The following is a 17,212-nucleotide window of genomic DNA, read 5'->3' as shown; positions in this document are numbered from 1 at the left end:
ATGAGAGAAATAACTTGAAATTTCACTTTACAACACAAATTTGATTTGATGAGATCCTGCAAGAATCCTCCTCTCCAAGGTAGATTTTGTTCACAACAATAAAGCAAGTATTAACCCACTGTCACCCCAACAATACTGTCAATGCCAGGCTTGTGCTGCAGAAGATTCTGTAGCCTTGTTTGGACTCCTCTTTATAGGCCTTCCAATAAATGGTGAAGGAAGGCTTTCAGCATCTGACCTTTTTAGTAACTGGTTTTATTTGACCGTTTTAATCTTCAATTGGTTTTAATATTTGTTCTGCTGCTGGTGGTTTGTAACATTTTAAGGTGGAATTTTTATGTGGCTTTTATATTGGTTTTATTTATTGTTCTTGTGGCTGTTGATTTTCAACTGCAGGACAAGCAGGATATAACTGCTAAATTGGAAAAAGTCTACAATCCAGTTGTTGACTGGGTGAGGTCATTATTAATGCATGGAGGAATGCCATATTAATTTAAGGCTGGAAGTTTGGACAGTACTATGTACAACCTTTGGTGCCTGATCTCATACATTCATTTCTCATTGCAAAGTCAGATTTGAGCAACTTCTTTTACATTTTTTTCTTGCTGGTATCACTTCTATGTTATATACTTTATGTAAAAATGACTGTATATGTCTTGACGTTCAGTATTCAATCCTAATTTTTCAATTAATTGATTACAAAGATTATTGTAAAAGGGAAGGAGAAAGGTTACAATTGCTTTTTTAACAAAGGAACTTAGTCAAGTTTCTCTTCAGTAAAACAATGAATGAGAGTCTAAAACCTTTATGCAAATGAAGTGCCTGTTCTCTTCAATTCCCACAAAGCATTCTGAGTTTCCACTTGGGAATGCTTTCCGATACCATAATATGAAGAAGTTCTGACTCTAGATTATTTGTACCCGATATTGAAATATTCCTCACCTATTGGTGGTTGGAGCAGGTGTTGCAAATAGGTCAACAGCTGCAGCATTGGTGTTTACACTCTTCCCTGATAAAGTGCTTGGAGAGGCAGATGTAGAAGTTGAATTTGACACCACAGAAATCTCTCTCAATCGCTGTTCCTAAAAGAGTTGTGCAAGATAATTCAAATTTTACATTATGTGAGTTTTTCAGAATGCAAGTACACCAACAATGAAACTTAACTATCTTGCGAAGTTAACCCACATCTCCATTCTACAGTGTTATGATGTAATTCAGCCATATTCCACTGTCATGAAAATCAGTGAGACTGTCCTGTTCATGAGTTAAGGCCATGATCCAGCCAAAGCTAATCACTTTCAAATCACATTGATTTCATGAAGAATTTGGTTGGCTCTTTCCACACCAAGCTCAGTGAGATGTGGAAATGCTCAACTTTGGCTTGATCTGTGAATCCAAGATTTTTAAAATAGGTCAGAGATTTGATGCTGTGATCAAAATGAAAACTAAGGCCGCAGCATATGGTCAATTCCCAAACACTCAAAGCACTCTTTCTCACTTACACACCCACACACCCCTCTCACTTTAACAAGACACAGAGCCAAGTTACTTTTTACAGGGGTATATGAAGTGCAGCTGCCAAACTAGCTTACACATTTTCTGACTCTGCATGTCCAACAAAACCAGAAGTAGTACCTTCAGTGCTTGAAGTCTAGCTTGCTCCTCCTCCAATGCCTGCTGTTTCTCTCTTTCGTCCATTTTAGTGAAGGACATTCCTGTGTTGGCAAGTGTAGAAACTGCACTGGATAGGGTGCTTGCTCTGAAATTTTAAAGGAAAAGGACCACATATTTAAGATCTTTGAACTCGAAGGAAGCATCAAGCATCACCTAGATAGTTCATGAGTAAGGGGGAAGCAGGACAGAATTCAGATCCCTACAACGTTAGTCTTCTCCAAATTAACCTGGCAAAGAATGATAGAAGGGCATAGCATCTGGGATCCTATGTACACTTACCTGGGAAGAAAGCTCACTGAACTGAGAGGGACTTAAATCCAAGTGTGGGGAAAAAAGAATTATTTTTCCCATTTCAGCCCATAATTCCACCCACCCACTCTTAAAGGCAGATGATAGCAGCAGATGCTTTGGGCTAATTATACAATTCAGTAAATCTTCTGTGCAACTTTAACAGCCTGCTTTTCATTATTGCTTTGGTGTTATCACCCACTTTTGCCCTTACTATTTGAGAAGAAACAATTCTGCTACATTACATTGAAGCCATAAAAAATAAGACTATAAAAGAGATGGGAACATCCTATACTTCAACACTCCAGTATGCCAATAATCAATACTCTGGTTGCAGTCTACCTGCCTATTTATTACCTGCTAGCAGCTGAAACCTCCTTTGTCTTCTTCCCTTCCAGTGAAGCCAGATGCTGCTCCAAAGCTTCAAGAAGACTGCTGGGAGCCTAAAGTGAAAATTCTTATCAAATGTATGCAGGATTGCAAACTACTACTTCTTCTTCTTTACATTTTTCCACTCCAAATACAAAAGAAATCACTTATATGTAAGGTACATTCATAGAGAGGAAAGACAATGGCCTCAAAGCCTCCACATCTACTTTCCACCATAATCTCATAACTGAGCGAAATGAACAGTGGCTGCCTTACATCAGGTCAGACAACTTGCCAATAAGACCCAGCATTGCTGATTCTGACTGGCAACAGCTTGCCAGGACCAAAGGCAGCAATCTTTTCCATTATCTCCTACATGGTCCGTTTTATTTTGAGCTTCCAGGGACTAAATCTGGGTCCTTTTGCAGGCAAAACATTGCTCTCTCTGTGAGCAAGGTTGTTGTTTTTTTTAAAATTTAGGCAGGAGGCTTGTTATAACATTTCTGTCACCATCTTCCAGATGAGTTGTTTTCAGGAACTATTCCAGAGAACCGTAGGAGCACCCCAGCAATACCAGTTCTTGAAGTGAAATCGGTTAGCCCTGACAATTCCACAGTGAAGTTTTCAGTTTATTATGTTGGTATGCTAGAGTCTACACTGGAGTGAAACGTTCCTTAAATTTACTTGTAAAAAAGATTCATCAGCACACAGCTCATTAACTTCTAGAGTAGACAAAATGATCAGAAACAAGAGCACATGATATGCACAACTGAAGAATGCTGAATTCATTTTAAAACGGCTCAGCTCCATAAGCTACCTGAGTGTCATTTTGTTTTACTAGATGCTCACACACAGGTAAATGGAGTGGATTGCATTTCTCCAAAACATGGCACATATAGTATTTACAGAAATAACTGGCTGTTCTGCAAGGGCTCAAACTAAGCCTCCCAAAGTAAAAGAAAACAACTATTATGCCAAGGTAATAGTTCTAAAGAGCTAACTTGCAAAAGTTGTTCCAAAGGCATTAGACAATGTATTAATGAAGATTCCTGTATTGTGCACCACTGTAGCTTTGATTCACAAGGGGTGGCATATTAACTGCTTGAAAGAGAGTAGGTAAATCAATTCAACATCTCCTGGATGCATACTAAGGCTGGATGCACACTAAGATAGTTGCACTTCATTCCCACTGAAATAAACCACTGAAGCTTACCCAAAGACTGGGGTGATCTGCATTGATTTCACGGTGTCTGCTCTTAACATTGGATATTACCTATTGTTTTTCTTTGCCTATGTTTGCATTAAAAACAAAAAACAAAAACCTCCCCACGCTTCTATAGCCTGCATTATTCAGCAGGGCTCCACACAAACACAATAGTCCTAGTTTTGCTCCCAGTTTGTCAGATTAAGATTCAACATGTACAGAAGTCTGAAGCCATTCAGTGGGGTATTAATGGTGTGACCCCAAAAAATGTGGGGGGACACACACAACATTTTAAAGAAGGGACCCACTTCAGGGGCATGCAGTCAAAAGGAGTACCTTGCCTTTACTAGGCACCCAAGTCATCAGAACAGTCAAGAAGCCAGAAGGGCTGACAAAGCAATTGACACATTGTGGGGGCTGTCTCATTGGATTGGTAAAACAGAAACAGACAGGAGTTAAGCAACTGTAGAGGCAACAATAAAAAAAAGGGGACAGAGGGATGACATGCGCAAGTAGGTACAAAAGGCAATGCCTATTTGGGACAAGAAAAGAAACAGAAGGGCATGGCATGGTGCCAGCAAATGGAAAGATCCACGAAGATTAAGAGGGATCTAGGGAACCATTTGATGCAATGTTGTAACATTGGCAGCATGTGAACTGCTGTATCAGATTCTGAGCTGGCTAGCAAGAATTTTTCACTTTGTAGAACTGTCCTACAGGAATTAATTCTGTACACACCCCCATTGTGTGAACACGTGGGGCTATTTTACATTGAATCAGACTGTTGTTTTGTTTAGCCCAGTGTTTAGCTCTCTAAACTCTTTAAGTTAAATTCTTGCCTAGCTTTGCTAACTGTATCCTATAACTAGAGATCCTGGAGATTGAATCTTGGGCCATTTTCAGATAAAGTTTGCTCTGCCACTGAGCTATAGGCCTCATCAAGTCTTTGTAGCTGTGGCTGCAACTTCTGAATAATATGCCTGGTGTATGAGCACCAGCAAACCTCATAGAAAAAACTATATAGTTTCCATAACCAGGAGTTTATACCTATGTCAGCACCCAAAGGACAATTTTAGAGGCCTCCATTTTCTACTTTTTATTTGAGCAGCCAACTCCCTCCCTGGCTTTCAATTACATTTTTTTTTAAAAAAAATCTCTGAAACACACAGGAACATTGGAAGCTGCTTTATACCAAGTCAGACTATTTGCCCAATAATGTCTACTCTGATGAGCACAGGCTCTCCAGGTTCCCAGGCAGAGAGATTTTACTGATTTATTATTTTTAAAGGACGTTGAGCCAAGCATATGCTCTTCCATTGTGCTATGGTCCCCTCCTGAGCAAGGGGAGGGGGAAAGCTGTTCAGCAAGTGAAGTAGTTGTACGGCCCCACTTGCTCAGTTTGTGTAAATTGCTGATTAAAACAAAGCACCAGGTTTAGGTATCCTACCCCATGTGTTTTAAGGGTGGTGGTGTTGGTTTTAAATAAACACCAAAAATTTCTAGTAATAATATTCTCCAAAACAGCACAGGAAAAACAAAAGCATTAATTGTTACTGAGCACATTACCTATATGAAGCAAAACAGGTTACAGGAAAAATGGCATGTATTTCCATATATAGTATATATGGAAGAAAATGATTTCTCAGAATGTATAGAATGGAACACTAACTATTAAAATCACAAAAGGACACAGGACTTGGGGGTTAAATTAATATGAAATGTACACTGACCTGAGTAAGATCTGGAATGTCACCCTGATCAATTCCAACTTGCTGGGTTCACAAAAAAGGGAAAAAAATGTACATTACTACATGCAGTGGCAATGAAAAGAAAGAACTGTGGATCTGAATGTCTACATAAAAGCTAAGGGAACAGGGAGGACATGGAGAGCTTTCTGAACTGGTACAACTCTAAATGCAACTTCTAAGCTAAATTTCATATGGAGATCCTGAAAGGTATTTCTTAAGATTTTATGTATTTCAGTTACCAGAAATAGTAATAAATAGCTTGTCAGAACTTTGGAGAGAAAAAATATTCAATAGATAAGTTTTTAAAAAACCACAACCTTTGTTCAACAGGCATTTCTTAGTTGATAAAAATGAATAGAAACAGAGCTTTCAAAATATACCCTTAAATGTACATAGTTTAAGTGATGTTTACATTCAGCAACATACATAACTTGCATGAAATTGTGATCATAAGCACTTATTACTGTACCAGTCCAGAGAGCTAAATGAAATACTACTAATGCTACTGGATTTATTTACCTCTGCCACTTTGAGGAATTCTGACAATTTGGTCATTCTGGCTAAGAATTTTTTGTAAATATCCAGACCTTCTTTGCACTGGTTCTTCTTCATATCAAAATACTTTTCTGAAGCATGAAAGTCAAAGAAAAAATTGTGTGTAAATAAAAGAACAGTAACATAATATTATTATTAATAATAATAAAGTGGTATGTTAAACTTAAAAAGGCTAGGTTTGATGCTTTACTATTTGAAGATTTCACTAACTGATTTCAACTTTATTTAACAGCAGTTTTAGCCAAGATCATAAAATGAATCCACCAATAACAGTTAAGTTTATTCAACAAATGCCCTTTACAGGAACTTCACTGACAGAAGCAGGGATTACAAAGCCTGAAGAAGAACTGAAGGTCAGCTGAAAAGATATATCTGCAGCTGAGAATGAATACACTGATCAAAATCTATTGCTATTGCTAGTGTGAGTCTCAGAAGGGGCCTACAATCTTCTGGTTTACTGCACACACATTAAATTTGTTTGAGTTTAGAATACTGTAGGAACTTAATTAGTAAGCCAATCATATTCAAACACTGACAAACAAGCTTCCATATCTTCCAAACAATCAGAACATCAATCAAAGCCTTAACTACACTGAAAATAATAAAAAATATATATAAAGCACTTTCTGAGCATAAGCATGCACTCTTGCTGTCATCACACCCAAGAACTTTTACATATTACCATGGCCATCACTGGAGCATAAAATGAGAGCACACACACACAAAAGCTTTAAGTGTTTTTGCCAAGTTACTCCAGCCACCACTACCCTTTAAAATCAGATAAACACAACAAAAGAAAAGACAATAGAAAACAGCTATTGAATTCTGCAGGGTGAAATGAGTCTTCCCTAGACATTGGCTTAGCACTGAAGTGTTAAGCTATGTCTATGAACACTTCAGCTGCCTAGTAGTTTAAATATAAAATAAATTTCTGGCACACTAGAATTATGTGTACTGTTATGAGAAGGAGTGCAACAGAAGAGATAATAGGCAGGATTATTAAGGTGTTGGCCATCCGTTAGCTATGTGCACATGTTTAAGAGAAACTATTTGAACATGTTACAGATAGGTAGCCGTGTTGGTCTGCCATAGTCAAAACAAAAAAAAAATCCTTCCAGTAGCACCTTAAAGACCAACTAAGTTAGTTCTTGGTATGAGCTTTCGTGTGCATGCACACTTCTGAAGAAAATTTCGTGCATGCACACGAAAGCTCATACCAAGAACTAACTTAGTTGGTCTTTAAGGTGCTACTGGAAGGAATTTTTTTTATTTGAACATGGTTTAAGTATAAAAGTAGTGAATGGGCTGGCTTGCATGTCTTGGTAAGCCAAAGCAAGAAATTAACCGTGGATTGTTGCAAATGAGCAACATTGCTCAACTGCTCCCACTTCACTCTGCCCTGCCTGGAGCCAGGAGAAACAAACTAGGAGACTTGGCTTACTATGATGTGTGAATCAGCAAAATTTAGGATTATTATGTGCAAGTTCAATGAAGGGGGAAGGAAAGAGGGAGAGAAGGGAGAGAGAAACACATGGGAAAGAACACAAGGGAGTGAAGGGAGAAATGAACATGGAAGATATTACAAACAAAACCACATCTGCATATTTATACAGGTCTCCACTGGTAAATGTTTAAACAATTGTTGTGTTTTGTTTCACATACCTAACAAGTTAATGATCCCCTCATTATAGGCTGCAAAAAGTCTAATGGAATCTTTAAAGAGGAGCATGAAAGCAGCATTTATTACACCATTCGTTAGTTCATTTGGGTTTGCCTGCGTAAAAAGCAAAGAGATTTTTTAAGTCAAATCACTAGAAAGTGAAATCATAACACATTTTTCACCCTCCATTAAGCTTATCATGGATTGTAGTAATAAATAACAGCTACAGTGCTTACATCAAAATCGAGAAGTGCATCTAGTTGATTCTGAATAATTGGGAGTGTTTTCAGAAGTTTTTCAGTATTCATTGTTCTCATCACACCATCAATCCTTCAAAATAAAATAGAAAATAAACCAAACAAATACAATCATTGAACACACTATTATGGTATCCGATGTCAGCACTACAGATTATATCAAACAAAGAGGACTCTACTGCTGCCCATTGAAATCAGTGGGACTTTTGAATAACATATATAGAATAGTATTTTCCAAAGTTCTGCATCAAATTATTCCATATAAAATAATATGAATAAAGTTCTGCATCAAATTATTCCATATAAAATAATATGAATAAAATAATATGAATAAAATTCATATTAAAGAATATTCTGATCTCCCAAAAGGTTCAAACTTATACCTAAAAGTTTATGCAAGCTGTTGCAACAGTGCCACTGAGCATTTTATGTACTGTCAGATTCAATGCTCCAAAAGTTGCATTTTTCTATCACTGCATACTTCAAATTTCACACCAGAACATGTTTTTTTGCACAAATTTCCAAACTCTGTTTTGACAATTTTGTTTTCTCAAACACTTTGATGCCCATCCAGTCACTAGAAGAGCATAAAAATAAATGGAATTCTTACCCTCTTTTCATTTTGGTGAAATCAACTGCTACAAGTCTGTAAGAAAGTGCTTTTTCATTCAAGTATCTGCTGTATCGTCTGATGAAAGTAGACATATCATAGCCTGGAAATGAGATGCTATTCAATTAGACTTTTCATTCTTCTAGTATTCTTATCACTTTTTACTCAGTGTGAATTATGCTCCAAAAGTTCCTTGGGGACCTTCTTCACACCTTTGCCATTATTAAACACATTTGAAACTAGTAGTATAGTGATCATGCTTCCAGCACGGATAAGTTGGTATAGTTTCTCTGAATGTTGCCTCATGAAATTAATAAAAACCAACACTTTTTGAACCAGTGAGACTCTCTAACAGTCTTAATTGAAAAATATGTTTATGTGTGGTTAACACATGTTTATGTGGTTCACACAAGATTTTATAAAAGTTTTGTATTTCACCAATAAACTAATATTTTAACAATCTGCACCATCAGAAAGCCATTTTACCAGGGTTGATAAAAATGATTTTTAAATTTAGATTCTTTATTTCTGAGGTATACTATAATTGAAACAACAACAATAAACTGGTTTAAAAGGAAATCTAAATTATATACATGTTAAAGTCTACACTTACCTCTTCAAAATAGAATGAACATCTATCAAATAGAAACATAATTCATGTAAGAGAACCAGGGGGAATGTTATCTAGCATCTGGGGGTAACCATTATTTTCCTTTGGCTCTCTCTTCCAGAGACACATAAATCACATACTGTTCTGATTCAGTTTAGAAGCTTCAAAATTCATGGGTATGGTGCCAGAAGTGGGTGCCAGGGTCAAGATGCAAAGGATCTGCTGGGCTTGCATCAAGTCCCATTACATTCAAACTAGGGAATTCTGGCCACATGTTGGTTTGAAAACCAAGTTGAGATCATAAGCCATGGTTTATGAAGCCTCAAACAACTGTCTAGACCAGGTTGCTATATTCCAGGGGGTATTCTGCCCCTGGGACAAACAAGTCATCAGAGCCGCCATGATCCGGGAGTGGACAATTCTATGTATCATAAGGATTACAGAATCCCCCATAAGTAACCTCAGAGTCAAACAACAAACAACACAAGTTCTGCAGTGTGTATTTCTCAGGTTTTGAATATTTAGAACTCTACTAAGCAACCAATAAGATTGTAGATTTACATTTAATGGAGAGCATGCCTCTCCAATACAATTTGGATACATTAATGGGTTTATTTAAGATGACTGAATTTCTAACATTCCTTTAGTCCATAGAAGTTATTCTGCAAATTGCAATCTGCCTCAGAATAGAAAAGTAAAAAATTCTTACCCTGCATGGCACTTTTATCCAGATAGTTGTTGAGATTAAACAGGGTATTTCGAGATGCCAAGTATTGGATAAAACGCTGTTTGAGAAAGAATTAGATTCCAGATTACTTCATTTATTTTCCCCCCATAGACATAACCGTGTTAGAGAAACTAGTTTCTACGCAGCTGTATAAGGCATATCTAAAAGCAGGAGGGGAATCTAATACTAAGACAAGCAAATTAGATCTACTATCAAGCCTGATTTTTTCAATCACTGCTCAGGAGAGCCAGAATTGGAACTGAGTTATGCAACAAGGGCCAATGTGTAACACAATTGACAGCCACCATGTTGTGCAAACTCTGATGTGAAGAAAGGATAACGGCAGCAGAACTTGTTACACATTACACCTTTGCATAAAATTCATTTATATGTGGCCCACATCACAGCAGGGTTATGAAAAGATACAAACATGGTTCCGAGGCTATTCTTTAGTGACGCACATGCAAACTCTCCATCTACATGGAATAAGGAAATGAAGCTAGTATAAACTACAGACAAATACATTCTCCTCCTCCCCCATTGCCAACACCTTCAACGCTCATCACATTTACAGCAAGATGACATGACTAAGGAACTATTCACTCATTCACTCATTGTCCCTTGGGATTGTTCCAGCCGTGAGATAGAGAATGCACCCTGCTCCCTCTTACCACTGACAGGAGTTATCAACCATACTTGGGAGGTCTGTGCTTATTTGATTGCTGCATCTCCCCAATCCCATGAGACTGAATCCACTAGAAAGCAAGTTATATCCTGTAATTTCAAGGAAATTCAGTTTTTCAAATTGAAGTGGGATCTACTCAAGCACTTCTTATTTTATTGTGAGAAGAAATTTAGGGGAATTGATTGGGGCAAATGAGACCAAGGCCTGCTCCTGCTTCCACCATGAATAGAATTTCAAGGGCTATGTAATGAATGAAAAAGCTCCAAGCTTATTCTCCAAAAACATTTCCTATACAATTCTGTGAAGAGTGAGATGGTTGTAGAAAAGCTTATTGTTCAAATTCACCCCAATGTGTGTAGGTATATATGTGTTATAATGAGATGTGTATTAAATTCATTTCCGATTCAGACTTCTGTAGGAATATTTCTAATCTAGCCAAATGCAACCTGACACATAGTTTCCACAACTGCTAGATACAGAACAGAGTTCCTGCACCTTTGAGTATATGTATAAATTTCTCCTACAGAAATGAAAAGCTATACCAGCAGTGCAATGCTGACAATTCATTCATTTAATACAATCACTAATTTAGCAATCTGAGTATTTTAAAGGCGGCGGCAGGGGGGGTATTGCTAAGCTCAGGCTTTCGTACTTGCTTACTGAGGCAACAGGATAGACAATTCAGACTGGTATTTTTTAATTGTTCTCTCTCACCATCATTTCAGAGATCACCAGCACTTCACATCTGAATGTTTTCCTACCATTAAACACAATGTTCTATGGCAAATTGATTACTGTCTTACCTCATTTCCATACATCATGAGGTGGTGTGTTGTAATTAGAGCTTTGAACACTACTACCCAGCTACTGTTTGCTGTCCTCTCAAAAAGTGTGTCTGCCAGCTGTGGAATATTCACATTCATCTCATTTGTGCACTGAATAAGATCTAAAATATAAGAAAACAAGATAATTTACTTAAAACAAATATGGGAAAATGTGACAAAAACAGCAGGGCAAATGTTTTTATTTAGTGCCTTAAATATTTTGCAGGTGTTATACGTAAGTGGGAAATACGCTTATGAAGCCTCTCATTAGGAATCTGGCCTGCAAGCAATCTGGTTGCCAGTCCATTTTTCCTCATTCCCTAACCTCACCTTCTCCAGATTTCAGCCATTTCTTCTATAACAATAACTATGCACTCCAGGGGTACAGGGGGAAAGAGACAAACAGCCTTAAACAAATCCCAAATGCTGCTTTCCTTTTGCATATCTTTCAGTATCGAGTTGCTCTCTTTTCTCTTTTTCATTAATTCCTTGCACTGGTAAAGACAATACTTCAAGCTTTCCAAAACCAGTCTCTAAATTAAGCTCTGTGCCTTTCTGACACCCAACCTTTGGTTAAAAATAGTCTCACAGAGCCACAGCATCCAAGCAGGTGCTGAAAAGAGTGTGCTACCAACTCAATAAAGAAAAACAAAGTGTATTATCTTGAAATAAATAAGTGTTCTCTCTTCCCAAGAGGAGGAATAGGAGATGTGAGCATTGACTACTGGCAATTATTATTATTATTAAATTTCTATACTATCATTCATCAGAGGATCACAGGGTATTTTAGGAAAATGGTAAATGACCCCTGGACAGTCCAGTCAATGGTGACTATGGGGTACGGTGCTCTTTTTGCTTCAGGCCGAGGGACCCGGTGTTTGTCCATGGACAGATTTCTGGGTCATGTGCCCAGGGTGACTAAACTGCTTCTGGTGCAACAAAGCACTGTGACAGAAGCCAGAGCGCACAGAAACACTGTTTACCTTCCCTCCACAGCGGTACCTATTTATCTACGGTGGTACCATGGGTTACAAACACCTCAGGTTACAAACACTTCAGGTTACAGACTCCGCTAACCCGGAAGTAGTACCTCGGGTTGAGAACTTTGCCCCAGGATGAGAACAGAAATCATGTGCTGGTGGCGCAGCGGTAGGCCGCATTAACTAAAGTGGTACCTCAGGTTAGGAACGGACCTCCAAAACAAATTAAGTTCATAACCAGAAGTACCAATGTACTTGCACTGGTGTGCTTTCGAACTGCTAGGTTGGCAGAAGCTGGGACAGAGCAATGGGAGCACACCCCATCGCGTGGATTTGAACCACCAATCTTCCAATCAGCGAGCCCAAGAGCCTCGGTGATTTAGACCACAGCACCACCCGCTCCCATTCTACAGGGTAGTTTACAATATAAAAATACAAAAATTTACAACATTGCAACAAACAAAAATAGTAACTACCCACATTACAGTGGTACCCCGGTTTTTGAACGTCTCCATTGACGAACATTTCGGTTTTCAAACACCGTAAACCCAGAAGTAAATGCTTTGGTTTTTGAATAAGCCTTGGTAGTTGAACATGCCACGCGGCTTCCGTATTGAGTTTTCCATATTGAGGCTTCTGTTTTGAGTTTTCGGTTTTTGAACATTTCAGAACTCGAATGGTCTTCTGGAACAGATTACATTCGAAAACCCAGGTACCACTGCATTATTATTATTTATTACATTTCTATTAGAAGAAGCCATCTAAACCAAAGCAGGAATCTAAGACCAATACATCTGGCAAAGAGCCAGTGCAAAAGAGGTTTGCCCCTTCCAACATTTCAAAGCGAGGATAAAAGCTTTATAGTTTCTCTGGAGACCTTACAACACACAGCAGGCAAGGGGAGGGTCTGATGTGGGAAGCATTTGCACAGCCTGGAAAGAATTGTACAGTGAAATGGCACTACCCCAATGCTTTGGCAATAAGCAAAGCTAAACTGTCTATATTCACTGAGATTATTTTCACTTTACAATGGAACATTTATGCTTAGAAATGTGAAGGCCTGGGAAAAACTGGAGCCCCCCATTTGGGGGGGGGGGGCTTCACATCTCCATTTATGATGCAATTAATCATTTACTCTGGAGTAATCCAAACTTCCTTCAGTAGCAATTCCCAGGGCCAGGCTACACTGGTGCTACACTACAGGGATCCCCACCCTGCAAATATCAACCAATGAAGCAAGGAAGGGAACTTGTAGCAGGGTGGCAATAATGGTAAATAACTATTACTGTGTATCTAGCCTGTTTTCTACTTAGTCTCGGAGCAGCTAGCAGCACAAGTAAAACTGTAATCATGAAATACAAATAAGCAAAACAAGCTATTTACTAAAAGCAATGAGAGATAGCAATTTGCCTATCACAATTAAAGAACATGCATTTTTATAGAAACAGGAGGGCATGCAATACTTGGTTCTCTGTAAAATTTACACACAGACACACACACACAGACACACACACACACACACGGCCCCAAACTGGACAAAGTTCTTTTTAAAAAAAACTTTTAAAAATGCCACACCTTAAATTCATAGGAAGCTGCCTGATTTCCCCAATTCCTACCTGCTCATTCAAATTATCCAGGTTTTTATTATTATTTCCAAATACATGGTATTAATTGCCTAGTTACATATTAGCCTTCAAATGATCCCCTGCTTAAGCTTAAGAGTTACGAAATGTGAGTAAACCTCCATGGGTAGGTGGAAGAAAACTTCTTACAACTACAGTATTCTTGCTCTTTTAGAGTAGTTTTTCAAAAGGGCTAAGTCCCCAAAGATGACCGTCATCCCGGCCACAGCTCACACAAAGTACTGAACTATCTTCAGAACTTGCAAGGCAACTATGGACTTAGAAGGGCAAAGGGCAATTCCCCAAGGACTGCTACAGCTTGCCACAGTATCAGGCTCTCCTTTTGCTTGCCTTCTTTTAACTCATGCATTCCAAACAGCAGGGATCAATTTATAAATGTGAACATGTGCCAAAAAATCCTGCAATGCTCCCCCGCCCAGTGTTCTTCACATTTTTTTGAACTCAGGCCCCTTTTAAAAACCTATTTTACCCTTCTGGGGCCTCTAACCCAGCACAAATAGTCTGTGAATCTGCAGTGATCTTCGCATGCAGTGGTATGCAGTTACTACCACTACTAAAGGTAAAAGATAAAGGTTAGTAGCTACAGACAGAAGAACTTATCCCACCAGCACTAAAACAGAAAATGAGCGGGACATCTCTTATCTCCTTTCCCAAAAGCAGCAATGCTATCTGAACCCCGTTCTCAAATCTCAAGAAGATGGGAGAGTGAGGGTGCAGCTGCTATCACCCTCAGGAACACAGTGCGGATGAACAAGGGTCCTCTGCCAGGTGAGCATGCAAGTTTCCATTCAGCATATTTGCAAAATATTGTGGAAAATTGGAGTGCATACATTATTGCAGTGCACTCTGTGTGTGGCTACCCTTAAGATTGATCCAGAGGCTTCTGCTAGTACAAAATTCAGAGGCTAGGTTGCTTGTGGGAGCAAAGTATCACCAACACATTCTGCAAATTGTCTGCAGGATTTACACTGACTGGCAATCTGCTGCTGGGCCAAGTTCAAGGTTTTAGTATGAATATAAAAGACCCTATACAGCTCTGGACCACTTTACTTGAGAGACCACCTCATCCCTTATATACCTGGTAGGCCACTGCATTCTGAAGGAGAGTTTTTCCTCTAAGCCCCTAAAATATCAGATGCCTGTTCACAGCAACTGGGCTTTCAGTGTGGATGCTCCTGTTTCATGGAACAACATTCCTACTGAGATATGACTATTTCCATAAATAACTGAAGATGCTGTGCATTAGCTTTCCACCACTGTGTGGCAGGTGCTGCTGTCTAGAAGAGCTGAGCCTTTAATAAGGGGATACACAAGATCAATTAACTGCTGCTCGTCTTGACAATTAGAAGAAAAGCATTAGACCTGGAAGACTAAGAACCAACCTCAGGGAATAATATCTAATTTACTCCACCAATACCTTGTTTCTCACAACTACTGGATCTCTGTTGTCAGGGAAATGCTTTCTGCCACACCCATTATTCCAATTGTGCACACATAATGATCCACATCTGAGGTCTGTTTGTACTGCTACAATTGCATTTTGTACCAGGTGTAAACCCGATTGCTATATTCTACATATTCTTTTCAAAAAATGTAGTAGGATTATTATTGTTAGTAGCCTTGAACAATATTGGAGGGAAAGGAGAGAAATGAATGTAAATAATATAAGGAGAAAGAAAGAAAGAAAGAAAGAAAGAAAGAAAGAAAGAAAGAAAGAACCAGCTCCTGGCAAGGTGGATGAAAAAGGCATCTATTGCTTGTCATTTCCTAGAATTCTGAGCCCTCTACCAGGTGCCCCCCCCCCAAAGGCAGAAGAGCTGCCCCATAGCTTGAGAACTAAGGATTTATTTAAAATGGACTCCCCAAATTGGAGGACAAAGCTATACAACCTTAACTCCAAATACTGTTTCAATTTATGAAAACCAAAGATAGTAATGCTGGCCTGTAAGAAAAATACTTCCAAATCCAAAGTTGAGCAAATAACTGGAACCAACCCAAAATGTAGCAAAATTGTGGCAAACTTTAAAGTTTTTCAGAACTCTTAATGAGGAAACTTGTTACATTAAGCAGTGGGTGGGGGGACGGGGGGGACAAGGAAAAATAGGTTAAATGTTATGAAGACTTACAGTCCTATTTTTCTTCAAATTTTCCCTTGAATTATGGAACCAACCATCCACTATATGAATATGTGAAAGATCCAGTTATTTCCTATCAGGGACGCGGGTGGCGCTGTGGGTTAAACCACAGAGCCTAGGACTGGCCGATCAGAAGGTTGGCGGTTCGAATCCCCGCGACAGAGTGAACTCCTGTTGCTCGGTCCCTGCTCCTGCCAACCTAGCAGTTCAAAAACGCATCAAAGTGCAAGTAGATAAATAGGTACCGCTCCGGCGGGAAGGTAAACAGCGTTTCTGTGTGCTGCTCTGGTTCTTCTTGAATTTATCAAGAGATATAAACAGCGCAAGTTGCAGTTCAGAAGAAAATATAGTGTTTCTATTGTAATAATGACCAGAACAATTCAGTGTGTTTGCCTCAGATTCTAATCATCATAGTTTTTTGCTAGGATCACAATGATCATATCCAGCCTCATGCAAGTTGCATCAAAACATTATTCTCCAAGAAATGTCTATTGCTAACAGTTTTAATCACACTGAAAAGGAACCCCAAGTTTTCTTAGAAAGCAGACTACTGCTGCTTGTGAGGAGTATGCCTTAATTTCTAGTTTGGTTTCCCTGCATGCTTCCCAGACACAAACCTCCTGCAACCACATAATCTCTAGTCTTGGGAAGGCTCACAATAAAAAGAATCCACATTTTGGACTAAAATGAAAGCAACCTTCTTTACTACTAGCTAAGGCAAGATGCAACAGTGAATGTTTAGTGAAGAATGAGATCTGTGTATTGTGATCTGTGAAAGTGCTTGCTGGATGACTCTCAATAAAAATGAACAAATATATTTTCACATTTCATTACTCTGACAAGCTGCTCTGAGGAATGCAAATGTACTGGAAGGGTAGGTTATAAATCTCTTGAACAAACAAATGCATACATAGACCTATTGCTGGGCAGTGACATTAATATAATTGCAATATGGTGTATATATAAATCTGTATCAGAAGTTAAATGCCAGCATCCCTTCCACTAATAGATCACATAAGCCACCTCTTGGGCCAGTTCAGATAAAGATTTTCTCTTCCTGGCCGTTTCCAAACACCCCTGGGTATAAAATGCAATATGAGATGTGCATCAATCCCTTCAGCAAGCAATTTAAATGATTGTGGCAGTACCTTATGGCGCCCCCACCACTGCTTGCTTATTCAGATGTGTTTCTCCATACGATCATATGCACAAGAGAATAGCCAAGAGCAATTATGTGGAGAAA

General features: G+C 38.7%; 1 protein-coding gene across 2 annotated transcripts in view; it reads right to left on the bottom strand.

Annotated features, from left to right (window-relative positions):
• The window catches only part of LOC114589287 (phosphatidylinositol-binding clathrin assembly protein-like), a 54,140-nt gene that overhangs the window by 20,076 nt on the left and 16,852 nt on the right, over positions 1 to 17,212 (bottom strand). For both annotated transcript variants that reach the window (XM_077922514.1, XM_077922515.1), the window contains exons 2-11: positions 11,191 to 11,333; positions 9,685 to 9,760; positions 8,366 to 8,468; positions 7,735 to 7,828; positions 7,501 to 7,612; positions 5,803 to 5,909; positions 5,266 to 5,307; positions 2,320 to 2,405; positions 1,636 to 1,759; positions 943 to 1,082 (exon numbers count right to left, since the gene is read on the bottom strand). In XM_077922514.1, coding sequence (XP_077778640.1) covers positions 943 to 1,082; positions 1,636 to 1,759; positions 2,320 to 2,405; positions 5,266 to 5,307; positions 5,803 to 5,909; positions 7,501 to 7,612; positions 7,735 to 7,828; positions 8,366 to 8,468; positions 9,685 to 9,760; positions 11,191 to 11,333 — 1,027 coding nt within the window. The remainder of the gene's footprint in view (positions 1 to 942; positions 1,083 to 1,635; positions 1,760 to 2,319; positions 2,406 to 5,265; positions 5,308 to 5,802; positions 5,910 to 7,500; positions 7,613 to 7,734; positions 7,829 to 8,365; positions 8,469 to 9,684; positions 9,761 to 11,190; positions 11,334 to 17,212) is intronic.

This window comes from Podarcis muralis, chromosome Z, assembly GCF_964188315.1.
Source record: "Podarcis muralis chromosome Z, rPodMur119.hap1.1, whole genome shotgun sequence".
Classification (NCBI taxonomy): domain Eukaryota; kingdom Metazoa; phylum Chordata; class Lepidosauria; order Squamata; family Lacertidae; genus Podarcis; species Podarcis muralis.
This window is presented reverse-complemented; position numbering and strand designations above follow the sequence as displayed.